We start from the raw sequence: 27,338 nt of genomic DNA, 5'->3' as shown, positions 1-27,338 counted from the left end.
AACTCTGACTAGTACACTAGTGTACACTCCCAGTAAACTTTATAGGAGATCAGCAGGATGTTGGGATACTTAATCCTTAGTTGTTGTTCGCACCTTACTCCAAGCTGTGAAAGCCATAAACTTCTGCTGAGTGCTCATCTGCCTAAATACTAGATGACCAATCAGTATAGGAGTCGTGTGTGGCACTTTTTAAGTTGTCCAATGAGAGCCTGAGCTAGTCACGTGGCAAAAGCACATTCTGGGGAGCAGTTTGCCCAGAGTTTTGGCAAGCTGGGCATTCCAATCTTTGCAATCGTACTGACTACATGCTTGCTGAACTCTGTCTACACTCTGCACTACTTTCCTTTGGACCAGAGGACTTCAAAATCCAAGTCTTCCCCTTATGTTCACGAGTGTTGGCTCTCTATCTTAGGTAAATTTGAGTTCCTATTTATATCATTTTATACTATTGTCTACCTTTTCTGGAGTTTAGTCAATGCATTTTTTCACTATGACTCTTGTTGTAAATTGTGAAAACAAGTTTACCAATCGATTATATGAAGTCTGGACTTTGGGATATTTTTGAGAAGTCCAAGCAGATTTATGATGTTGAAAGTTTTGATACATGTATCTCGTAGTTTTCACTAGCCAGTACTGTTCTGAGACTAGATCCAAAAGAGATGTTCCCTCAGAAAGCTTTGCTTTTTCATTTAGCTTAGGACATGTGTTTTGTGAATTAATTGAGGCAGTTTGAGTGTACTTTTCAATCACCTTGATTAATAACTTAGTGGAGACTGGGAATAAGTTGTGCTCTTCACTGCATTGAGAAATATGAGCAGATTTTGAATATATGTGTAAGTCGGGACTTATCACCCATCACATCCATGGTGTAAGTGATAGACTGCCTGCAGTCCTACAGTTTGGACTGACGCTTTTGAAATGCTTTTCCAACGACTATTGTTTATTTGAACAGGGTTTGTGTATACTTGGTAGATCCTGATATGCGTTGAATTCATCAGAAGTTAGAGATATGAATTGTCTCTTGGTCAAGCTTTAGATTTGTTTTTTTTAAATATACCTAAATTGTACATGTATATATAACCAGTCTGATTAAGAGTTGGAGCTTTCCTATATTGATTCTTACCTTATGATGTGTGGGACTGAGAAATGTATTCCTAGGGAAATCCTGTCTAGTTTTAAGATTTGTTCTAGGTCAATGCCTCATATACATGTATTTCTCCTTCACATGTTGAACTTTCTTGCAAGATGGTATTTTATTTGAAGTTTCCTACACGATTTACAGCTACTAAAGCATGTAACTCATAGAAAGTCGGTTGCATTGGTCTGACCTTGTAAATGTGGTTATATTAGTAATGTGGCATGGACCACTATGCTCTCTATCTTAGTTACTGAACTGCATGTTCTGAAAGAGGGTGCCAGACAGGAGTTTCTGTAGTCCACCTGAAGAGCTGTCCCCAGGCCTCTCAGCCACCAAGCTACGTATATTGTGACTTGCACACACAGCACAAGTACACCAAGGCAACACTTATCACCAGCATCAACCTTGCAAGATCCACAAGTATTCGTTTGCGTTACATTTCTTCAGTTGAACTCTGCCCTTCACTTTTGCCAACTGCCTACCAAACACAACGGACTCCTGTCATCCCTTCTTGGAACGACTCGTCACAACTCATCTGTATATCTTAAACATTAGCACCAAATTTTTATTCTTGAGCTCAAAGTGTATTGTAACTTAGCAGTATCCTGCATTTTCTGTAAACCTCATATTTTAATTTGTGGCCATCTGAATTGGTGTTCTTTGCATTTACTTTGTATTTCTTGTATTGATTGGCTTGGCTGTTTCCCTCCAATGAAGCAAAATCTTTTTTGTATCTGAAATCCTGAATTGTGTGAAGTCAAGAGTTTTTTCAAAAGGGAATTAAATTAATATGAAATTTAGTTCCTGCTATTTTGAAATGTGAACCACGGGTTATATCAGGATCTTATGAATGCCAAAAAATTTGTACTATTCTTCGGAAATCAATTTGAACAATTTCTGCAGTGGTCCTTAAACAAATTACACAAGGTACAACATGTACACATGTCAGTTGCAGTTTTTCAAATAATCTTGTGACAAATACTTTGAAGCTGTTCTTACCATTCTGTGGATCAGTCTTGCTTAAAACTGCATTTCCATCAATGATACTGGGGACATCCAACATGTATGAAGACTGCCCTGGTGTCTGTACTGATGAACATCTGTATCATCGAAAAAAGGAAAAAATCTATTACAGCAAGTCATGTGTTCATTGTAAGGAAAACTGGGGTCAGCACTTGGACACATGACCTGCTGAAATGTGTACATGTACAGTATGTACATGTATTCAGTGGCATCACAATCTTGGGTTCTCTCTGAATGGGGAGTATGTGGGGATAAATGTTAAAGTAGGGGACTGGGCAAGTGGATGCTGATGAGGGAACTATTTATGATGGTGACATATGTATGGATGTATCCCCCCCACACACACACAGCCAAACTATGTTTTATGACTGCAATTATCAGAAATAAGTAGAACTGGCAATCTGTTAGTACATGCAACAGAAGACCTTTTCAGCATTACCTGTTAATTTCCTTGCTTGGTTGTAGTTGTGCAGCAGCTTCCTTTATCTGACGCACAGGTATCTGTTCAGCACAATCACACAACTTGTACAAATTTGTTGCCTCAAATAAAAGCTACATACATGTGTATATCATCATTAAATAATGAACTCAGGAGGGAGTAAAATTAATACCTGCAGTTGCTATCCAGATGTATCCATTGTAGAGTGACTCAGGTTACTCAGAATATCATATTAATGCAAATTCAGAGCTAAGGTAAGTCAGTTATGTTTCCCCAGAGCTACAGAACACAGACAGTGCAGACAAAGACTTCATTTCATAATGTTAATTGCCTACCAGTTCCAACAGTTCATCCAGCTTCCAAACCAAACTGGTCGCCAGACTACCGTCATGACCCTCTGCTACCGCCATGGCTGCAATACCAGTAGTGCTCACGATCGTTACCACTCCATATTCGGTGTCAACTCCTTCTGCAATTTCCAGCTCCTGTGCATGCATTTAATTTTAGTTCCGCTTTTGTGGAATAACCTTGGAATCCTCTGATCAAGCAATGTGGTTCAACAAGCACTCAATTCGTGAAATTTCAGTTCTGGGATGTCCCAAGAGGTCTAAAAAAAACACACAGGCCAGTCGAAAATATCCATGTGTTGACATGACCACGAAAGGTCATTGTGCTGTGTGCAGTGGACGATTTGTGTAGGGTACTGCTTTAACAATCAGTCTTCCTACCTCCATGGCTGACCCAACATGAAATCTCTGAGTTCATTTCCCTCTATATTTAAAAAAAAATCTTGCACAACCTTTAAGCCAAATTATCTAGAAATTATGTAATATCAAAGACTATAATGAGCAACCACGTTAAGATCAACCGATCGCACAGGTCAGCTAGCAGATTGTACATAGAAATGCAATACGTCCGTGCACAAAGTCAATGGGATTAAAAATGTGTACAAAGTCAATGGGACAAATTAAATCTTCAAAATTAAATGATAAATCATTTCATGATGTCAAAGTGATATCATTCCTCTGGGACCATCTTTGCTGTATGGCATCTATGCCAAGTTTCATTTTGGGGAGTGGCCAAAGTCCATGCCATTCCGGTACATGTAGTTGAAAAACATATACAAAACATATGGGGAAAATTAAATATTCAAAATTTTATAATAAATCAGGTGATAACGTCATGATGACATCATGATTCAGCATACATCCTCAGGTGGTAGTCTAGTAAGGATCGAAAGTGGTGTGCAGAACAACCCTGTGTTATATCAATAGCAAAAATTTGAAAAAGAAGAAAAAAAATTAACTAGAACTCTGAACGTTTGTCTGAGGGGCAAACACAAGGCTTTTTTGCATTTTGAGGTTTTGAAACAACTGTTGAAGATACTCAGTTTAATGAACTTAAAAAGAAGTCTTCCCTGTTCACGTGCTGCAAGGTTCAACCCCATCGGCCATGATATAGTGCTTGAAGAATGCATCTTTAATGTCATGTGACATGATCACCTGATGACGTCATCATTACATGACATCAATTTTCATCTATAACACTTCCCTTTCTAAATACCTGCTGAGTCTCAATCCAATCGGACATGCACTTTAGAGGATATATCACTTTAAAGGATCCACCTTTGATCTCACGTGACTTGTCACAAGATGACAACATTATCACATCAGGTCAATTTTTTTTTCTAAACCACTCCGCTTCTAAGATATCTGCAAGGTTTGAACCCAATTGGACATGTACTTCACGAGATATAGTGCTTTGAAGAGTGCACCTTTAATGCCAAGCGACATGATCATCTGATGACGTCATCATTACATGACGTCAATTTTCATCTACATGTATAACACTTCCCTTTCTAAAAACATGTACCTGCCGAGTTTCAACCCAATCATGTATGCACTGCAGGAGATAGAGCATTTTAAAGGACGCATGTCAAGTGACTTGTCAACTGATGACATTGTCATCACATGAGGTCAATCTTCATTTATAAACCTTAACTTCCTATCTATCTGAAAGGTTTCAACCCAATCAGACGTCTACAACACAAAATACAATACAAAACATTATTGTTATCACGGACAGAGTGCAGATTACAGATTGCAAACATTTTTCCTTTTTGACATTCCATAAAATGCGATCTGCTTTTAGGACATTTCCCAACTCCTGAGTATATGCCCTGCCTATGTTACAGGCAAATATCGCGCATTCACACACAATGCACAGTATGATAATTTCAGGAACACTATACCCTAACAGGCCAATCTGATGACGTCATCATCACATGAGGTCAATATTCAACTAAAGCACTCCTTTTTCAAGGTATCTGCGAGACTTGGAATCGATGGGACATGTGCTTCAGGAGATATAGGGCCTTAAAGACTGCACGTTTAATGTCACTTGACTTGTCCCCTGATGATGGTTCAGCCATGGACGTTATGACGTCCATAGTTTCAGCGTGTCGCACGACACCCTGCTGCATGAATTGCGCTGTTTCTTACACTCTAAATCACAGCAACACCCTGTAATTCCGGCATGAGCTCCGTTCAGGTTTCATTTATGTTGCAGCAAAAACTGGAGCCCATGCACTACTGTGGTTTGTAAAATGGCCCTGGTGTCCGTATACAGTGCATCAACAACGTATGTTGATATCGGGCAGCAACCTAACCGTGCGCGTGATAGCGACGCATATACTTTACAAGTATGGTGTATGTACATGTACATGTATATGTACAGCGCACTCGGTGCGACTCAATGCCAACTCAAAATCCCAAATATATCATAATTCATGTCTGGTCAAATGACCTGGGGACCCTCCCAAAGAAGGCCGTTTTCCAGATCATTAAGAGTGTGTTGACAGTTATGCCCATTTCTCATTTTACTTCTTGAAATGCCATTACCTTGAGATTCACACCGCAAAGTTTTGGTTGCTTTTTCCTTAATTTTTGCAGTTGCTTGCCTTCAGGCTATTTTGGCAGTAATCACTCTGCCTGTTTGGAGGAATTTCATTCAGAACACCGTCATATGCCTTAGTCTTATCATTTCAGTATGCTAAAACTCCATGATTTTGTAACTTGATTGCTGGGAGCACAATGGCGGCAATATAATTATTAGATGATTCACGCCTCCAGTTATGCCGAGACTCTTGCTTAATTTGTTTTGGTGTTGCTATCGCAACCACTGGATTGGAGGCAAAGTTATTGTTGATGCTGGCTTTGGGTTTTACGGATCGCGTACGGCTGGAAACAACTTGGAAAATTGGTTAACTGTATTATTTCCTGGGTTGCATACAACCGGAAATTTTTTTTGTACAGTTGTGAGTTAGATGTAGCGCGGGTTGCTTATGACCGGGAACAACTTGGAGTATAATCGATATTATTTCGCGGGTCGCGTAGGACCAGAAATATATTCCTACAGTTATGCTTTATTTGATGTTTCGCGGGTCACGTATGACCGGAAAGATGACACTGAGATACATTTAGATCATTTAGCGGCAGGAAATGCATTGTGATTAATTATGTCAATGACAAACAAATAAGTAGCTTTAGTGACTATACATACAGATCAGTTTTCGCGGTTCCCTTCGACCGGAAAATGTCATGCTATTTAAAGTTATCAATCCGCCAATAAACTGCTCTGACCATACATAACCAAAGTTAAGCTATCTTGCTAATGCCTAATTTCTTTACATGCTGTCTTCTTGCATGGGGAAATAAGTGAAATTATTCAAGTATAGAGACTGACATATGTGCTTATTAAACATCTTAAGATTTGAAAAATTTTCACTCTGCAATTGATGAATAAACAGGAATGGGAATAATCTTAAATACTATGTTTAAACCTTTTTTTCACATTTGACAGGAAGATTTCCCAAAATGCTTATATCTACATCTACATCTACCGATATATGGTTATGGGTTGTGGTAATTTCCAGCAATGTTGTGCCTACGGGACCTCGTCAGTTTTTTCAAGATCTTAAAAAATGGGGAGGGGGCCTTGAAAAATAGTAGTAGTACTCTGTGTACTATTGTAAAAATTAATGTTCAAAACTTTGGACGGCCTCTAACCCTATTGAATTCTATATTACTCAAATATAAACTTGACTTTCGGTGACAGAATAAAATCAAAGCGTAAATAAAATAAAATCTTTTGGAAATTCTAGAATGAAAGATTATATTTTTGTCTCAGACTAATTATCCTCTGCTTTCCATATTCAGAGATGTGCATGTTTGAAACCACAGAAAAAACAACTTCCTGATGTCTACATGTACATGCACAAATACTACTTAATGAAGAAAGCTTTCAAAATTATTTCCCCACAACGAGAGAAAATCTCTGAAAATCTTTTCCCACTTGTGGGAAAAAGTGTGAAAATGTTTTTCCTTTTTTTCCCACTTGTGGGAAGTTCTGTGAAAATGTTTTCCCATTTGTGTGAAAAGTTGTGAAAATCTTTTCCCACATTTGGCACAGTTTTTCACAATTTTTGAAATGAAAAGGAATTCCCTGGGAAGAGAAAATATATGAAAAGATTTTCCCATTTTGACGTTAACTTTGAATTCCAATGTACTGTAGTTATTTGCAAAGTTTCAACCCGATGGAGCATGACTGTCGGGATATAGGGGTTTGAGAAGTGTCATTTGATACTATCGTCACGTGAGGTCAATATTTGCCTAAAGCACTTCCTTTCCAAGATGTCAGCAAGGTTTCAACCCAATCAGACATGAACTTTAAGAGGTACAGCACTTGGAAGAGTGCACCTTTAATGTCACATGACATGATCATGTCATCTAGAACACTTCCCTTTCTACATACCTACAAAGTTTCAAGCCAATCTGACATGCACTTCAGGAAATAAGAGTACTTTAAAGGATGAACCTTTAATGTCACATGACTTGTCTGCTGATGACATTGTCATCATATGAGGTCAATCTCCTTTATAAACCTTCCCTTCCTAACTATTTGCAAGGTTTCTGTGCATTGCCTATGTTGCATGTACAGGCAGATATTGCAAATCCATGCACAGAGTAGCCAATGCACAGCATGTGAATGGGCTTTCAAGTTTGCAAATATTGTAAAGGGGATTTTATGACAGCGGTTATGCTGTGTGAAAAAGTAAATTAGTTAGGCACTTCATGCAGTTGACTTCAATGTTATAGCTATCATCTTATGGACAATTCACGCTTAAATCTATCATGGTTGATTTTGGAAGAAAAAAAGGACTTTTTATTATAACTTCTGGTATGATGACTAGGCCTGTGCGACTAGTGCAACTAGTCGACTAGTCGCCAATACCCAAAAGTATTGGTAGTCATGACTATCAATTTCTGGACAGTTGACAAGTCGCCGCCCGCGACTTTACAGTACATGTGCGTGCCCATAACTACGCAGTGGAGTACCCGCCAGGCCCCACCAACCACGCAGCGCTGTGCCACGTACACCAAGCTTGGCTCTAGTCAGTTTGCACACACTACGAAATAGAGCTTCATCCCTCCAGTTGAAGAAAACGAAAGTGTCCAAGTCATGTGAACGTAACTTATCATCCAGGACGCACCTCACCCGTCGACGTGCATCATGCATGATTGGAAACTCATTAGCATTCAAGTGAACTATTCACGTGCACTGCTTAAGCATGCAATGTACATGTACATGTTTTACATAAAACACCATGAAAGTGAAGGTACTGTTGCATTGGGTAAGATAAATCCATGTTCTGCATTTCTCCATTCTGTATCATTTGGGATGCAAGCCGTCAAAAGGGGGACACTCAAAAGTGACAAAATTTGCGCTGATCATTTGTGAAAATATATTGGCAGCCATTGATTCTTAAAAATGTACAAAAAACTGAAGTTGCGATGGCGTGTGTCGCTCAGAATAAGTGTGGCAGGACTGTACCAGGGGTGTGATTTGGGGAAAATGAAAAACTCACGAAACATTTGTCAGAGGGTTTTGCAAGTCACGTCGGCCACAGCTTCCCTACAATTCCTGGCATATCTACTTGATTATAGGAGGAGATTCTGGTACTACATGTAAGCCACCACAAGAGCTGTTCTTACTTTGAAGGATACAATTGTAACATTTACTGCAACAAAACCCTTGTCCTCATTCACTTCAATAGCAATTAGCTATAATTGGTGACAATCAAAGACCTAAAAGTGTAATACACACACATGCAGTTATCAGTGATCCACAAAAGTCTATCACAATTTATTAAAACTGAAAACTGTCTCATACAAATGAGTGCTGCATTACTTTCGACACCACATGTACTTGCAGTACCCAGGTTTGTTGATATTCATGAGGAAGTCATGATAACATATCGATTTCCCCTTGGCATGCTTGGTTAATTCTCTGTACACCTCGGTTTCCAGCCAGGAAAATTTCCAAGACTTCTTTAATCCTTTGTCTACATTCAGATTCCCTTCCCCACGAGCATGACGAGAATGAAACGAAACGCAATGGCAGATTGACGCAAGTTGTACACAGTGCGTGCAATGACAACACGTGTACCGTGCATACACACACAGCGAATGTACAGAACGTAAAGTACATACAAAAAACGATTATACTGCCAGCTCAGGTCCCCATGTTTTAATAATGATACCTCCTCCGTTCAATGTATTATTATGTGCATGTATCTGGCGCATTTCCAGGGGAGTAACAATGTAAAAGCGTATGCTATACACCTAAACTTGTGCAAGTTTTTTGCTTAGTTTTGCACCAAATATTGTAGTCTTTGCGTTACACATTGAAAGCACTGACAATACGGAAATCCGGAGAGTCTCACAGAAATTCCGGATAGTCTCACAGAAATTCCGGAAATCCGGACAAATCACACCCCTGCTGTATATGAGTCTAGTCCACACGGGCAAACCATAAAACTACGTCAGACATAAAATTTCTCGAAAATTTGAGTGTATCGTCTATTGTGAGAGCAGTGCAAACTTGAAATAAAGATATTATAACATTGAATACATGTACACAGAAAATATCAAATCATGTTCATGGATTACATGTAAATCTGCCGCTAATTCCCTTCTCCATCAATGTTTATTTGACATGTTTACGAATATTACACTTGACAACTGAAGGAAGCCCACAGCCCGATTCAGCACGTGCATGCACACAGCCCAGCCATAAACTGGTCCCTGTCCTTCACTGTTGCAGTCGTAGCACTATGTCGCAGGTCAGGCACCAGTCGGACCTAAACCCTATGTGCTTTTCATCTCAGCAAAGTTGTTGATCACATTGCAGAACAATTAAGGTTTCCTTCCAAAAAGTTGTAGTAAGTAAGCACAGAAGCAAAGAAGGAATATTACAAGCGTTTCTGATAAAAGTTTTTATCTTAAAAAAGCCTCATAGTTCGTTCACGATAGCATTTAAGTCCAATCATCCTGTGAAAAAGTGAAACACACAGTGTGACATCATCCAAAATTAAGCATGTTACCCCCATGTTATGTTATGCAACCGCGGACATGGTTTTTTATTGGATAAATAAACAATGCTCATAGTCGCGACTAGTCATGACTTTTTATTGATAGTCGCCACAACTACTAAAATTCACTTGTCACTCACACCTAGCAACGATGTCATCGGCTCCAACTTTCACACGTGTTAACTGGGTAAAGATCATCATCCACATCAATTTTCAGCCGATTCCAACAAACTTTGCCACAAACATCTATTCAAAAATCCTTTTTCAGAATTTTCAACCCTTTTCAATTTCATAATGTCATCAGTAAATGTAGATGCTTTGAAGAATACTATACCCCCACCCACTTACACCCTTGAAAGCAAGTTGATACATACTACCACTTTTAAACAATAAGCCCAGTTCCAGTTTTGGCCAGAAGGAAGGGTTACATGATTGGATCCACACAAGATGAATTGAAGACAAAATTTTACTCTGGCACTTCCAACAAACAGAATGTTGCAGGAAGCCAGGGTTGATTTTACAGTTTTGTTTATGGATTTTTTAAAATTTAACCTCATATTAAATATTCAAAATTTAATAATATATCACCTGATAACATCATCATGACGTAATTATTTCAGTATTATCTTTGCTTTTCATTGGTGTATTAAACTTTGAAGACAATCAAAGATTGCTAAATCAATAAAATGCATGGTCTAGCCTTTTTAATCGCATATGCAAACTTGTCACAGTGCCGATTTCAGTACCCTTAACACCGGTCTAGTTTGTTCACTCATCTGTGTCAATACCATCACAAGCTGTATACCACTGCAAAGAGGGCATTCTGCCCTTTTTAGAGATATTTTTCTCTTTCCCATATATAAAGTAGTTTTGCTATTACAATTATTTTTATCTCTGTACACTTTTTATGTGGACACCCTTTATAAGTCTTGTAAAGCCAGAAATTCGTGTAAATATGGAGATGAAGGTAGTTGAAAAAATGCAGAATGGAAGAAGATTGAGACAAGCTCTGATGTATAAAAAGGATGCACATTTAATGTCACCTGACTTGTCAACTGGTGATGTCATCATTACATAAGGTCAATTTTCGTCTAGAACACACCCCTTTTAGATATCTGCAACATCTCAACCAGATCAGATATGTACTTCAGGAGATACAGGGCTTTAAAGGATGCACCTTTAATGTCACCTGTCACCTGATGATGTCATTATCACATCACATCAATTGTCATCTACATGTATACAGTATACATTCATGCACACAGCTCAAACATACCTCTCTTTGTGCCTGCTTTTCCGCTTTCATTTCTAGCTTGCGTGCCTTCTTAGCACCAATTTTTTTTGGCAATCCTGTTCCATAGTCAAATTCTTCTGCCTGCTGTTCACCATCTGAGTAAATAAATTAAAACCAAATTCATTTTTTCACTATGATCACAAAGTCACTATTTTCATTGGGGCAAATTTACACAAAAGCATATATGACACAAAGTTACAATTTAGAGTTCATACAGTCATTTGCAAAAGTCTAGAACCATTCATGCAAAATGCATAAACTTGAAAAAAAAAACGTACACCCACTGATCATAGCAATTTACATGTATGTTCATTATCAAAGTGTAACCTCAGTGTCTCGGTTGAACAGATATTAGACCTTTCCATGATTTAAAATGTTAATGGTCTAGTGTGCCTCCCCCGTTTCTGATGACTCAAACTGATCTTTTGCCCATGCTACAAGAAAGGCAAAATGTAATACAAGACATGCCTTTGCTTACACAAAAGTATTCAAATGGCTCAGAGCACTGCTCTAGTGTTATGGACCACTGAAAAGAATTATGTAATCATTCAATGAGACAATGTTATCTGGGCCATTTGATTTAAATATCCACGAAATTCCAGGTGCCCTTACTTTAGTATTAGAAAGACTGCACATAAAGCCTAGCTAAAACATGCGATCCAACTAAATTTAAAAGTATTGTATTTGTATATTTGTCTTTAAAAGTATATGTAGACGAAGATATCTGCATCAGAGTGTTGCTGTGTGAATGACACGTGGAAAATGAGCAAGACTAAAGTCTCCCTCACCACCCAATTCAATTCTGATTTCATTCTGGCCCACTGCATGACCAGTCATTTTCTCTTACACTTTCACTGTGCTACTGTTAAATTCCTCCTCTTTCCTTCCAACCATTGCTTTTGTGAACAATAATAAGATGTCCATGTTGTAATGAATGACTCTAAAGGCCACTTTGTAATACAAATTGGAAGGTAAACATTGGAAATAAAATGGGAGATGCTTTGGTCAGCACCTGTTATTGGAGAGCATGTGACAGTAACCAGTATCAGAAAAATTTCTCTTATACCATGAAGCAGTTTAAAAGAAAGGAATAATCAACTTATGTAACAATTTTCATTAACCCTAACTGCCCAAAACCTGCCATACTCCAACAGCAGGTTTTGTGAGGTTTTGGCAGGTTTGGTACCGTACCTGAGGAACTTGTTTTTGAATTTTGTGAGACTTGGCATGAAAGGCCCGGGGATATGGTGTTGGATTCTGTGTGAGTTGGGACACACAGGGTTCATTGTGTGCAGTGTCTGGCTTGCTATACCAATTGTTGGACTATGCTTGATTTTGTCAGGTTTGGTACTGTTCAGTGCAAGTCATCCTATACTGCATAGACCCATCCATACCATACCACTCAAACTCCAACGGGCTCATTCTTTTGGAGTTTATCAGGTTTGGTACACTAACCTGCATGTACAAGTACATAGACAAGTACATGAACCTGTTGGATTTTGTGAGGTTCAGTATGCTTTCTAGTGCAGGAGCCTAGGGGGTTACGGTTAAACTTTGAGCAACAAAACTCAAAAAATACTTTTCCCCATTTTGATTGTGATGTGAAGCATACAATAAAACACCTACAACATTCATGTACTTTTAACTGATTTCTTCATTAGTTTTGATGTTAATTAACAGCTAATTATCTATGCAAGATGTCATAATATCATAACATTTAAATTGTATGTGAGGTTTCAATGAAACCAAGCGATGGGAATGTACTGGTTGCTAAGGTGATATAGAGTCATATGCACACAAAGTATAATTGACACGGTTCACTGACTTTATGCTTTATTTTCTCAAAAACAAAGGTGCATGACTCCAACAATTTCAAACAGGTCCAGTGGCCATTTGGAAAAGGCTTCAGCAACCAAAGCTTTGAACTTCTTCTCTCAAGTAAGCTTTTATCTCAATTTTCAAATATTGTGACTTTCCACCCATTTTGTGGGTACCAGGGTTACATTTGACTGTTTGCAACTCATATTTTTACTGTAGTGACTAAATTTTACAGCAACCATCTGTGGAGGAATGTCTTATAACTGCATACTTCTTTCCAGGATGAAGTTTTTTCATGGATTTGCAAGGCTACATTGTTGAGGAGGCACATTACTCCCAAGGTAAATTCACTGCTTACACCTGGCCACTGAAAACTGCTCTTTTACTTTAAAAGGGAAAGAGAACCTGTCATGCCTGTTCTCCACCCTGACCCCCCAGGTAGTGCTCGCTTACATGTACTAAGAAAGCCCTGTACTGGTCAGAAACTCACTTCATCGTGATTAGATATTCAAAATGACTTGGGATCTGTCTAGTCCGCAGGTTTCCTCTTGACTTCTGCACTGGTAACAGTAGAATTGCCTTGTCATGAGTGGGGTCGCTCTGCAAGACATCCTTCAGACAGGAGGAGGTGAAGGTACATTGTATGGAAGGAATTTCCCAACATGCAGCCTCGCAGATGTCTGCAATGGAAACTCCATGAAGATAAGATCAGGATGTAGAAAAAGCTCTTACATCATAGTCCCTGATGTAGTACGTATTCCGTTCATCAGAGAATGATGGCCAATCTGGGTTGGCAAATTTGATGGCCAAAACCATCCAGCAAATAACGGTGTCTCTTGCCGTTGGGCGATGTGGTCTAGTGGTATAGAGATAAATAGCTGGGTTATTGTTCCTCTTAGGTCCCAGTCTATGGTCCCAGAGCTTGTTTGTGTTGACCCAGTATGCCAAGCAACTGAAAGTACAAAGATGTCCAGCAGCTCAAACGGCGGAATCGATTCTTTGTCAGAAAGATGATGGTCAGGATGAGACGGATGTCATGCAGTTCCCAGCATATATGTCCTTCAGCAATTGAAAAGGGCATAAAGTTCACTGCCTCGTCTTGAAGTAGTCATAGCCAGGAAAAATGCTAACTTGTACTGATGTGTATAAGTGTAAGGTCACGATACTGGCCAACTTTCATGATGCAAAAAAAGAACTTTAATTTATCAGATGATGTAACCATTTTCAAGCAATGTTTGCTTGAGATTATAGTTGTACATGTATTTGAGAGATAAATAAAGATAAATAATTCAGTGTAAATGCGAGTCTATAATTTTTATTCACGTTGAAGAGCAAATTTTAGTTCAAAATGGCGCCCAAAAATGGGACATTGCTTGAACAAAATTTAATGAACTCAACTACTTTACTTATAGCTCACATATTTTATCACAATGGTCATATTTTTTGAGTTAAGCAATGAAGTAATATTTTGGCCCTTTACAAAAAAAAATTAAATAAATCCACGCTCCAAAATGGCAGCTGAACCTGCGTTAACGTTCGTTTCACATCGTGTCCACCACACCATACCATGACGAAAAGGGCCAGAATCATCATTTACAAGCCTCACCCTTACCTGTAAAAGCCATTTTTATTCGAAATGAGCTTAATAAACATCGTGTAAAATGTGTGCTAGACCATAATTACCCTCGAGGATGAGAAAACATCAGCATATCGATCGCTATAATTTTCGTGTCCATTTTGTAACTAACGTAAAATGTCCACATGTTTTAACTGGTGATCAACGCAGTCTGACTAGTGGTCGTACACGTGCAATGGTACCCTGCATGGATGACCTAAAGGTCAATTGTTTTAGGCTCGAATACGTCTTTTCCGAGATAAAGCTATTTTAAGCACCGTGTCCACCGCGCGCCGCTTTCGCGTCTCTTTGTAACGAACGGAGAAAGTTGCTGCGCGCGACAGCTTTCCCTCAAACAATCAGGAAAAGAGCAGCCAATATCCAGAAAAAGAGCAGCCAAAAGGTTTGTATCAACTTAAATAGATTTTATTTTCTGTATTTTTTGTGAAAAGAGGTCAGATGGCATTGTAAAAGGGAAGATTTTAATGGATAGTCAATGGGTGATTTTTGGGCTTTGTAGCGGACCGCTTGGATGGTTTCGTGTGAATCGTGTCCATGTTTAACGAACAGAAGAAAAAAATAGTAAACATCTGAAGTCCCGCTTGAAATTGCAAAACGACAAATAATTTACACTTTTTAAGCTAAAGTCCATCACAAAAATGAACAAACTTAAAGAATAGCCTTGCCAAGTTCAAGAAATCATCAGTGTTTCACGTTCGTTACACACCGGCACTTTCGACTTCGCCCCATTCGTATTAAAATTCACCCCATTTATCATCCAATAGTATGGGGGCGAGTTCGCAGTGAATTAAAAGTAAATGGAGCGAAGTTGATGTAACACGTAGGCAAGTGATGTTTACACAGATAGGGGAACTTGCCTTTGTGGAACCCCTGGGGTCTTGTTAGAGTTTTTTTTTATGTTTCCACAAATCAAGCCACTGCCGGTTATGTTAAAAAATTGTTCTATTTAAATTTTATTTTTCTTCTATCTTATTTCAGAAGCCAGAAAGGAGAAAAAGATTCAATGGTTGGATCAGATTATATGTCTGTAGATTCACATGTCCTTGTGAAAGAAGCTTTAGTAGTAATTAAATCAAAGATTATTCGATTTCAACCATTCCTGTTGCCATTTCTGTAATTTCAGGACCCCACAAGAGCCTGCCGATCGCCAGCTCACTCCAGGGGATATGGTTGTAGTCGCATTTGAGGATGCATGGTATCCAGGTGCCATCAAGCGCATCATTAGTGATGAACTGGCAGTTATATACTGCATGGATCGTCCAAATAAAAATAAGCAAAGTTTTGTTTGGGAAAAAGATCTGACCGTTAACAGGAAATTCATTCTGTGTGTTGTTAATCCAAGTTCACTTATTCCAGATCCATCTTTGCGTTACTTTCACTTGGACAGCAAAGAAGTAGGTAAAATTAATGCACTATACAGTGTCTATGCTAATAAGTATTTTTAAACGTTTATTGCCAAATGTAGTTTTGTCTAAGTATGTCATCAGAGGTTTGTCTAAGGTCTGTAGTCAAAAGTTCATCAGTTTTTCAGCAAAAATGAGTCACCCAGGTGGCACGAACTGAATAAATTCAATGAAATTCATTTAATGAGATGTGCCATGTTCTTCAGATGGGATCGTCAGTGTATAGCCTCCACAATGAAATACAGTTTTTAAGAAACAAGATTAGAGTGAAAAATAAAATAGTCATTGACTCAATTTACTTGTTCCTCAGAATTGTTCAATGTTGCAAATGGTGCACATTTAAATATACATACATGTACTTAAGTTCACAATGTCAAAGATTCCAACTTCTGTGAAGCTCATGTGCAACCTTCTTGCATGCATATAGGGCATCTAAAAATAGGCTGAAGTGGCTTATCAGATATGTAGATCACAGAGATGCTCCCAAGAAATGAAAAAGCATGTGCATGTATTAACACCTGCACATAGTAACATAGGCAATTTTCTGAAGGTGAGGCAACTACCTTGAGGGCTCCAGTAAAGCAAGTCATAATAAACTTGTCACATGAAATGTTAGCTTTGATTCGAAATTTTTGGTGTCCGTGTCATTTTTGTAACTAACATTAAACTACAGGACAAAGATCTTTGAAATTGAGGGTATCAGTTCTTTGGTTGTCAATGATAATGTCCTCTTTGAAGTACTTGCAAGCTTTGCAACCAGCTGTTTTCCTCAAGTCATCAAACTGCAAATCATTTAAAATTGTTGTGTGTGAAAAAGTACACTTGTTAACGTTAGTTACGGTGTCCACCTTATTAAGATATCGTAAAATTAGTAACAATTAACATTTTTTTTAAAGATGACTTTCAGAAAGGAGGAAAAGCTTAACCACAACAATACAACTCCACATTGTTTTTCTTTGACTTTTATTATTGCATGGTTGACTGCAAAGTGGACACCGTAACCAACGTTAACTTATGAGGCCCCCCTCTACAGAAAGCACTGCACGGAAGAAAATTTCTTGGGCCGATTATCTTCCCATTGCTATTTTCTGATAGAGGGTGGTCCATTGTCATAATTTAAAAGTAAATTAAACACCTTTCACTAGATTGAATTTTTACCTATGTGTCCCATTTTTGTTAGCCAGTATTGTGTCCTTACACATAAAGGAAGGTATAAAGGGCTTGAAAGGGGAGTATTAAATACATATATCCGGAGGACTTACGGAGGTCCCATGATATGACCAATGGTTTAACATGTGGCCATTTAACAAGCATGTGTAATAGGATGAATTTTGTGCCCCCAATTTTAACTCATCCTAACTCCCCCATGTATGTTCAGTCCCCATAGACTGTGCATGCATTTAGATTGTGTATTCGCGCATGTGCAATAATGACATAATGGTCGTCAGCCTGAAAAATTATTCTAGCAGACGACGTATATCGGTGGTGACCCATGCGGGGGGATTGTACTGCCATTTCCCTTGAAGACCTCGTGTGTGAATAAATTGCTAAGAGTCTATCAAATGATGATATTTAATAGCTTGTGGTGAAAAGATCGCCAAAAAAAAAAAAAAAAAGAAAGTGGAAAATGTCAAACTTTCGACAAAGTATAATCATGAAAATTATCCCTTTTTTACCTAGATTTGTGTCTAGTTTTCACAATTTGCCAAGTTTACCTTAATATAACTTTGATGCCACATGAAAGACTAGGAACTCTTCTGTTCAAGGTTATTACTTTCTATACTTCTAGGAGGAAAACCGTTTTAAAATTCACCTCGTTTTTTATTGGGACCCATTTTCGTCATTTTCCTTATTTTTCACCTTACTTAGTGCCCAATTTTCACACTTTTGTCGAATTCCCTTCAGATCATCGGTGATACTGTCTGGAAGACTGATAATTTTATTGTATCTATCAGTTAACTTTTTTTAAGATCGAGAGCCATTTGTCTGAAATGCAGTTCGTTTTTCAAGCAGATTCAAATTTCCACACTGAGTTTGGCAACGGTCAAAAATGAGATGTCTGGATTTTGGGCATGGTGCACACGTATGTACACAGACCTGGATATGAGTGCATTTGGGTACGAGTTGGCCTACTGCATTGCACGAATATGTACAATCACATCAAATTGCCTGACTAACAGGCACAAACAAAAACTTTCCGTTTTCATCCATACAGTTTCCTTCTTGCATGATACAGTTAACAAGAAAATTATTCATACCCCATCGATTCCCATGGAGCTGTGCCAAACACTCGTCAACACCTACATGTACACAAACCACCTATATGTAGATGCTGTAATCAAGAACAAGGGCTTTGCGATAGACTATTAACTGTGATATTAACTCTTATTGATAAAGGGGATGAATAATTCTGAGCATGTCTGAGCATGTCAAAATTTAATTAATGGAGTATTCTCTTTGTTATGCAAATGAGGTGAAACCAAAGCCTTCAGCCATTTATACCTGACAGCTAAAAATTTTTATATTTTATGCCCCAAATATTACATGTATGTGCCCACCTTTTGTTCTTTAGAAAAACACAAAAAAATAAAATTCATAAGAGGTATGAATAATTTTGTTGTTAACTGTACTTTCTCAATACAGAATTCATAACCTTCCTCGCTATTCACAAGTAGAGAAATGTCAGGGAAAACCCGACAAAACTGAAAAAAATTCCCTTCTAAAATGTTGGCTTCACTCCCAACTTCTGACTCAGTTACTTTGGAGGTAAATGAGAAAGACGGGCCAAAATTTGACAAAAAAGGATTTTTATCATGTGCAAGTTATCAAAAGGGACTTTGAGTGTTTAAATATTAATTGGTAAGGAAATAAGGGGCAAACAACTATTTCCGAGCTTGATGTTGATCAATTACTTTGGGGTCCACGTGTCCGAGTCAAGAGTCATTTTACAGGCTTCTGGCTATAGTGGGATTCAGTACATATGTGCACAAACTAAGTGAGGGGCATGAACATAAGTGCCCCCAGAATTAGGTCATACAATTTCTTAGAAATGCGTGGGTTGCTTGGCAGTGCATGTGGGCAGATTGGCAGCAGAACTTTCAACCAACCACTAAAGTGTTTGAGGAGGAGCAGATAAATTCAGTGGCCAGTGACCTTCCACTTCACTTGGCTACAGGACTGAACAGAGACTGTTCTGTTGTCTCTCTGTGATTTCTCCTTCCATCGAATCTGCCATACTTAAAAATTCATCCCTGTCCTGCTCTAGGCAAGGACATCATCAGAATAAGCCTATTGAGCTGCACATGCATATGCTGCTGGACAATGGGTGGCTGGGACCAGAGCCACATGGATTCCGTTCCCACACCTGACTAAGTCGAGGGGAAGGACAGAATGTGCATTTGAACATCATCTGCACTTAGCCCATCACATCTTCATCATCCATCCAAGCCCTTCTAATGTAAGCTCTACATGTAGTCTACAGCCAAGTCAAGAAAAACCAAGCCAAATCGTCCCTATTTTCAACGCACAGATCATCTTCAAGCTAGGCCCTTTATTTATCTTCATTGTTAATTTATAATTGTTTTCTGTTATATAGAATCCCTGGATTTCTCATTATTATATATGTATTCTCTAAAGTGAGGATATTTGTATTTGAAAACTTCTATCTTTGCCGGGAACAAATTAATTCTCACTGGTTGGCTGATAATAAAAGGTGTAAACTAGTGAACAAATACTGTAATGTGTTATGATTTTCATACTCTGCCCATTACATATACCCCACAGGGGATGTCAGATATGGTGCAGCCACCCTTGAAGCTAGACCCTGGGCCAATTTAATGAAGCCTTACTTTTTTTTCTGTAACTCAACTAAGACGGCTAACTAATAGTCACGTAACAAGTTGAAAAACGAATTGGGGAATGTTTATGGGAAATTTAACTGTACGTTAATGTTAACAAGAAAAAAACGTGAAAAATCATTTGAAATTGTTGAACATGGCTTAGGACATTGTACTCTGGTCTCCACCCGATGATATGTGTGTATTCAATATGATAAATGGTGATCACACTTAATTGCAAAATTCAAGATGGCCTCATCCGGCGAAGGCCACGATGATGAAAATAAAGAATTTCAATGTGTAATTCATGTCGTTAAATCAGTTTCTGGCCAGGTGATACCCTTTTCAGAAGTGTCATGGAATAAAGTTAGACACTGCATGGACAGATGGCACAGTTGTGAGGGTTATTTTGCCAAAATAGTGCTAGATGTGCAAGCATGTCTTGATGTGGCGAGTGGGGATATTCCATCAGTGACCGCAGGTAGGCCTGCGGTGCTCTGTAGAAACATGGCATGGCTGGTTCGCCCAACATTTCATGCCTGTATATCGTACATTTTCAGTTTTAATGGTCCTGGGCGACGGTTCTGTTTTTAACAGATTGAGAACTTCAAATCAAACTATGCCTATAGGCTTACATCATGACCTCCAATATTGGCTTGCCATGCTTACATGTTGCTATTCCTGCATTTTGTGGCATTAACCTGACTAGGCGTACTTCTGATGGGCTTTTTTAAGTAGATCTTTCTGATTTTTTTAAAAAGGTTTTTGTAATTTTTTTATGGGGTTTGGGAGGGGGATTGGACTCAACCCCCAACATGTGCTAAACAAGGCATTCTTTAATGAAGTCCATTTGGAAAGATTTTACTTTAATACCCCTTAAGTCATGTCACTAGAATTAGTAATGAATAAAACCTTTTTGAAAATTAATAGGTCAAAATTTAGAAAGAATTCCATACATGTATATGAATGTCACTTGACCTGACTGGTCTAACAAATTCGGGGATTGTGTATTTTGGGACCCTATTCCAATGGAAAATTACATTTCAACTTTTGGACTTACCTTGATTGGTGAAGATGACTTTATGTTGAAGAACAATGGATTTACTTTTGTGGACTGAGGGTATGATTTTAATTTTGAGGGAAATTGTAAAGTACAACTGGTGTTTTTAACACAGGCATGGAGGGGTAAAATTTGGTCACGAAGTCCGTTTTTTCCCTCAATTTACAATTCTGAAATTCAATACAATACATGAAAATTATAAGTAGCACTTTAATGACTAATTGGGGTAAAACTGTGCATAAGCTTTTGTTGCAACTACTCCATCAGATGCAATGAATAGGTGGAAAGGCTTGCAGTAGCGCCATGTAAAGGAAAATCTGTGAGCCATGTAATAACACAATGTGTTGCAGGGCAACTTTGATTTGTCCAGTAACTCTGCAGAGTTTTGTAGAGATCGGTTTGATAATGTGTCTTTTGAGGGAGATTGTTCTGAAGAAGAATTTGAAGACACACTGTACTCCAGTGTCTTGTGACGTTTCAGAGGAGGGGTGTAATGTTGTACATGTAGTTCCCTGTCCTCATTCTTATGTAGAGGTGTTTAATGAAAACGCAGGCGGAGATAAGCCTTTTATTCTGAGAACACTTTAATGTGACCAGCTTTTCATGACAATGTGAAAGTTACACAGGCCAGGGGCCAGAGGTCAAGCATGTTAGGCATCTCTAGGTCAGGCCTCAATCTTGGGGGGAAAAAGGGCAGGCCACTTTGGCCTTGCCTTCATTAAATTTCAACAGGGCACCAGGCCAGCTCAAGGGGGCACCAAGGCCAATTATTTTGAAACCTTTGATTTTCATTTTTGACAACCAGTCATGTCACGAGTAGGCCAATAAGCTATTCAGTTCTTGTACGCCATGCCATACCCCCCTTCAATAAAAGGCATTTATCATGCTGCTATTGTTTGTCCCATTCCCTGTATAAAATTGTAATGTTTATTTTTTATTAATTACAGTTACCCGGACGATTCTTTCCTTCAGAATCCAGCCTCTGATTTATTGTTTGTTTTTTTTAACACAGAATGCAGGATCGCTGCACAAACGTGTTTTCTTACAGATGCATGCAACTGCAATTTGTTAAAATAAAGGAAAGTTGCAGCACATCAACATGATCAAGGCTTTGTATTGTGTTTATTTTCAATGGCACAGAGCTGAGAAAAACAAAACATCAAATACGGAATTGGCTCAAAGAGGCGTGTCTACATGTATCTCCTACAAAACAAGATGAATATGTCATGTTTCTACATAACTGGAAAGAAAAACATTAATATGCAGTGTGTGTTTGTTCACAACGCTGTACAGAAAGATGTCACCTAAAAGTCACTGTCTGACAGGTCTTCCCCATCAAGATCAGACTCTTTGCTGTCACTTGCAATGTCATTGTCTACTTCACTGTCGGAGCTGGATTCCGGGCTAGGTTCTTCCAAAATGTCCGATAAGGTGGTTGCCATTTTGTTGAGGGGTTTGGTATGTGGCCGTCTGCTTCTGGTGCTTTTTTTCCCCACCGTCTTTCAACTACTGACTCAGGTCCCTCAGTAGAAATTCGTAGCAAGGTTTCAATGGTCTTCAGTCCAAAGGTCAGGCGCCAGTCTCCTAGAATCCTCTTGACTGCAGAGAAGTGTCACTAAGTGTGTGCACTGACTATGGGGCATACAACCAGGAGTTGAACCAAGTGGAGAAAATTGGAATACTCTGCTGATTTGTGTAGGATCATCCTTTGTCACAGCTTATGTGACGAATGTGGTTTCTGCTGATGTATAGTTTAATTTGTGTCCACTCTGATTGAATTTTGCTGATTTCACAACCTTGTTTGAGAATAAGCAGTTAGAAATGATCAGTCAGGATCTGGACATGATCAATACCATACTTCACGAGGCTGTCTTTGTCAGTTTTGGAAGGGTAGTTGGTTGGGTCAAGAATGCTGGCTGCAATAAATACATGTAGGTCATCTTCAGCAAATGAGCGGTGTGGTGAATATACATGTACACATCTGACAATATTGCTAATTGTATCTACAGCAAGTTTGTGGAAGCCCTTGTGATTAGGATCATTAGCTTGCTTGCTCAGTGTGTGTCCCCTGAATTTATCTGTGCCAAGCTCTCCAATTACCTGCTGTAGCATCTTGCCTGGTTTGGTTTGTTTCTCTCTCTCTGATAGAATTCAGTGTTGCCTCTGTGCTTGCCCGAACTTTGAAGATGGGTGTTTCTTTCGACTGAAATATCAAAGAAAGCTGGGATAGATCATCAAGAAAATTAGCATAGAATGCCAAGCAGAAAACAAACTTAGTCGACTTGATGATCTTCAAGTAGCCCTTCATCTTTGCTTGCTGATCAGCCTTGAAGTCTTTGCGTTGCCCTGATGCTATGTCTTCTGGGAGACTCACAACAACAGTGTCGTTGTGGTCAAGAGCATGCACTGCATTCTTCCCGTGTTCAACCCACCGCATTCCATGACCTCTCGCAAACTTCATAACCTGCACTCCAAGTGTTGTTCCAAGTCGTTTCAGTTCTCTTCATTTCTTGGGAGATCAACCAACACTGTATCAATTTGGTTGAAGTATGAATTGTCGAATGCATCTTTGATCCCCAACTCCATACGATGTGGAGCACAGTGAATTTTGAGCAACCATGGACATCCGTCTTCTGAACCAGTCTTTGTGAGCTTTGTAAATACGCCATTATACTGGCTTGTGTTGATAGATGCTCCACTAGCGGCTGCTGCAACTAACAAATCTTCAGGTTTCAATCCATGTTCCTGGCACTTCTTGATGATGGATTGGTAAACAGCTTCAGCATGGCTGTTGTTGGGTTCTACAATTCCCAGTAATCTCATCTCGGGTAAGCCATTACTGATAACTTTAACAGTCACAATTTCTTTCTCAGGAAACGCTTTATCAGTGCTGCTTTCAAAGAGTGGTGAAAAGTAGAGCGGTCCCTTGTGTTTGTCTGTGTCCAGGTTGTCAACCATGGTCTCACCAATTGTGTCAATGAAGCCTCTGCAAGCTTTGTCACTGATGTACATGTATGTCTCCCCATGTTTCTTCTCCATGTTGACCAATGTTGGATAAATTGTGAAGGGGAGTTCCCGTTTTGCCACTGTATATGCGATGTCAAACAGTTTGCACATCTTTGTCTTTGTTGACATATCGATGGTTGTGAGGCATTCCTCGACTGATACTTTGTTGTGTTTGGAAGCTTCATACTCAAGGTCTTCACATCTGGAGAGGAATTTTGACCGTTGGTGCCTCATTGCCGTATCTTTCTTCACATTTGTAGTACCAGCTACACAGCTGTTTCTGGGCAGGATTTATATGCAACTGCTCAGAATACTTTCTGCATACAGAGCACCAAACCTTGTTGACAAAGCCAATCTCCTCTGCAAATGCGAGCTACTTAAAGTTCCCCCCCCTCACTGTATCACATCTACATGTACTTCTCCTAACCTTGGCCTGGTTCATTGCTGGCAATGGAGTGCTACTGCACTTGCAGGTCTTCAACATTTGTCGATTCCCTTTGCAAAAGAGAGAAAAACATGATCAATGCCTTTTGTAATGATCTGAAAAAGACAACTTCGCAAGGATTTTCTTGTATATGTCCAATGAAGGATAGTTGGTACCATGTGGGACTAGAAAATATTCTATTTAAATCTAAAACTTTGAATCCCTTTAATAACTTGTATATTTTTCAAAAAACCTACAATATGTGCACCCTCTGATTTAAATACAACAGAGTCCCTATAATATGTTGACTTCAAATCTACCTTAAAATGTTGATTGAAACAATATTGTGTTTGTGTACGCCTTTAAAATATTGTTGTTCAATGTGGAGTCCCCTTAAATGTTATTAACCTATTATACCTTTAAAATATTTTGTAGGCCTAGTCTATGTAGGGTCCCCTAAAAATGCTATTGGGCAGTTCCACGGAAACATCAGCCTCTGGGCCAAAATTTCAAACTGGCCCAAATGTGACAAATTATATACCATTTTGAAAGTTATGGTGTATACTTTCATGAAACATACTTCATTTCTAACAACATTGAAAATTTGGCTTTTATATGATACTGAAAAATTGGTTTTAAATACCGAGAAATTGGGGAAAATATTTCCCCTCTGACAGACTTTGTTTTTTAGCCTGAAGATATTTTTTTGTTCCAGTTTTGTTACAGTTTGAAGAGTGCCCCAATAAGTAAAAAACGATGACAGAAATGAATTTTCATTTTCCTTTTGAAATTCTATGTAATGTCTCATTTTATAACACTTACTTTTCTTATGTACGTCTGACACCAAAATGACATAGTTTTTTATCCCCTCACCCTTCAGCAAAAGACTGCCAAATTGACAATACAAAGCACAATGAGTTCCTTCTTTCTAGACATCAGCTTAACTCCCCCAATTATATTTTCAAATACTCAAAAACTGTGGAATCAGATGTGTACGTCCGACACCCTGTACGTCCGACACTGTCAGAACCATGCATTGCTGGCAATACGATGCTTTTACACTGTACAGAACCACTACCACCTCATTTGCATAGATGGAAATGAGGCCCCAACATTGTAAAAGTACCAAATAGGCTTCACTTTTGGTTTTTACTAATTTGTACATGTGTACAATAACCTGTGAAGTGTGAACTGCAAATCTTTAAAATTGCAGCTTAGTACACATGCAGCATTTGTTTAATTTCATGTTCTAAGACCAAAAGATCTTACAGGTACATGTATTCAATTGTCTTTTAATTTAATTTATTTATCTAAAGGATTGTCAACTGTACAAAACTGTTTTTTAGTTTGAATGTTTGACGGTATATGACTTGTTTAAATGAGCAAAATTTGCATAAATACTTCTAGACAATATTTTCCTTCATACTGTTTCATTGAATGCCCCATCATGCAATTCCTTTCTAGTTGCTTTTGATGATTTTTGTATGGCTTGGCATTTTCTTTTGGTTCGGAAAGTTTACTAAAGCCTTCATGAAGGTAGAAAAATGAGACAAGCTTGGGTTTGAACTTACCTTCTACTCTGAAAAGTTAGTTTGGACGTGTACATCAGACACCAAAAAATGTACGTCCGACACCAATATAACAAATGCTTTATATGAAAGTCACAACAAGATAAAAATGTGTCTTGCCTTGAAGTTCATTAACAAGGGTCTGCTAAAACTATACACAGGAAAACTACTTCTTCAGGTCCAAGCAATTCACACAGTTTGTGAAACAAAACTGGAAACTCAAAAAATTAACTTTCTCTGAGTACATCAGACACCATGGTGTTATGAGTCAGTTTCTACAAGAATAATAATTCTGAGTGAGAAATTTTGTTATTAAATGAATGTACCAACTAACTGATGTCTTTTATCAAAATCAAAATCTGCTTCAGGATTATAAGTATAATAACACACACTGTAGAAGTGTCCAAAATGTACGTCCGACACCATGGAACTGCCCTATTATCCAATGTAGAGTCCCGCATTATCCAGTTTAGATCCCTTTAAAATATGAAATGACTCACCATGCACAGATCTGTTAATCCTCCTTTTAATGATTGCTTAGATTTTGTATCCCTTTCCCATTAGAATTCAAGGATTCCTAACTCCCTTAAGTGAAGTTTAAAATGTAATAAATAGTGTGTATCCTTTTATTTAAATGAAATGGGGATCCTTTTAAATGTTTACTGTTTGCTAAATGGTTACGGTAAACTCCGATCAAGTCGGCATTGTGCAACTCGTAAGTCGGCCTTTTAGTAAAGTACTGATCGTGCGTTGATTAATTTTTTAGTGGGCCTTTATAAGCCATTGTTTCGTTCAAGTCTGCATATTTTCTTGGTTCCTTTTTCCACAAAACCACTAAAAAAATCCTCAGTATAAAGTGGGCTGTAAACAAACAATCGATTCCTGGAGCTTCGTTGTCGATACGTGGAGTAGGCCTAAATATATGTACATTGCGTGCGCACATGCGACCACAAAAGGGTTTCCCCAATATTTGCATCAATACCAGTACCCTCTCTAGAGCACACGTATGGGCTCTGTCCCTTTAGGGGGTTGCCCTATTGAACGAAGTTTTACTTGCAACCGCGGCCCTAGATTCCGCGTGCATGACATGTGCCGTGCATACTAGTATTATGTCAGTACAAACGGCATGCATGGGCTGCCCTCAATACAGGGCGATTATCAAAGTCGAGGACAAACTTACCTGAATCGACAACAGAGATAGACATAAACCAGGGCAGATCAAAGCAATTAAACTGGTGAAGTGAATTATATGGATGGTACA

General features: G+C 38.6%; 2 protein-coding genes across 5 annotated transcripts in view; both read right to left on the bottom strand.

Annotated features, from left to right (window-relative positions):
• ddrgk1 (DDRGK domain containing 1) overlaps positions 1-27,338 on the bottom strand; it is a 64,923-nt gene that overhangs the window by 31,575 nt on the left and 6,010 nt on the right. For 2 of the 4 annotated variants that reach the window (XR_015427470.1, XM_087144801.1), the window contains exons 3-6: positions 11,309-11,421; positions 2,936-3,085; positions 2,601-2,662; positions 2,138-2,238 (exon numbers count right to left, since the gene is read on the bottom strand). Coding sequence is in view for 3 of the 4 variants with exons in the window: in XM_087144801.1 (XP_087000927.1) it covers positions 2,138-2,238; positions 2,601-2,662; positions 2,936-3,085; positions 11,309-11,421 (426 nt within the window). In the remaining variant the exon portion in view is untranslated. The remainder of the gene's footprint in view (positions 1-2,137; positions 2,239-2,600; positions 2,663-2,935; positions 3,086-11,308; positions 11,422-27,338) is intronic. The other 2 variants (XM_022240982.2, XM_022240984.2) reach the window with 1 other exon arrangement.
• LOC147796970 (uncharacterized) lies at positions 20,090-24,462 on the bottom strand. Its single transcript, XM_087144802.1, has one exon. It carries the CDS (start codon positions 24,317-24,319, stop codon positions 23,573-23,575), a length of 747 nt encoding a protein of 248 aa, XP_087000928.1. The 5' UTR covers positions 24,320-24,462; the 3' UTR covers positions 20,090-23,572.

Source organism: Acanthaster planci, linkage group LG13 (genome assembly GCF_054643075.1).
Source record: "Acanthaster planci isolate LZ-2023a linkage group LG13, COTS_SCS, whole genome shotgun sequence".
Taxonomy (NCBI): domain Eukaryota; kingdom Metazoa; phylum Echinodermata; class Asteroidea; order Valvatida; family Acanthasteridae; genus Acanthaster; species Acanthaster planci.
This window is presented reverse-complemented; position numbering and strand designations above follow the sequence as displayed.

Coding starts and splice junctions, on each gene's coding strand:
- LOC147796970 (XM_087144802.1), bottom strand. CDS start 24,319: ATGAGGCACCAACGGTCAAAATTCCTCTCCAGATGTGAAGACCTTGAG.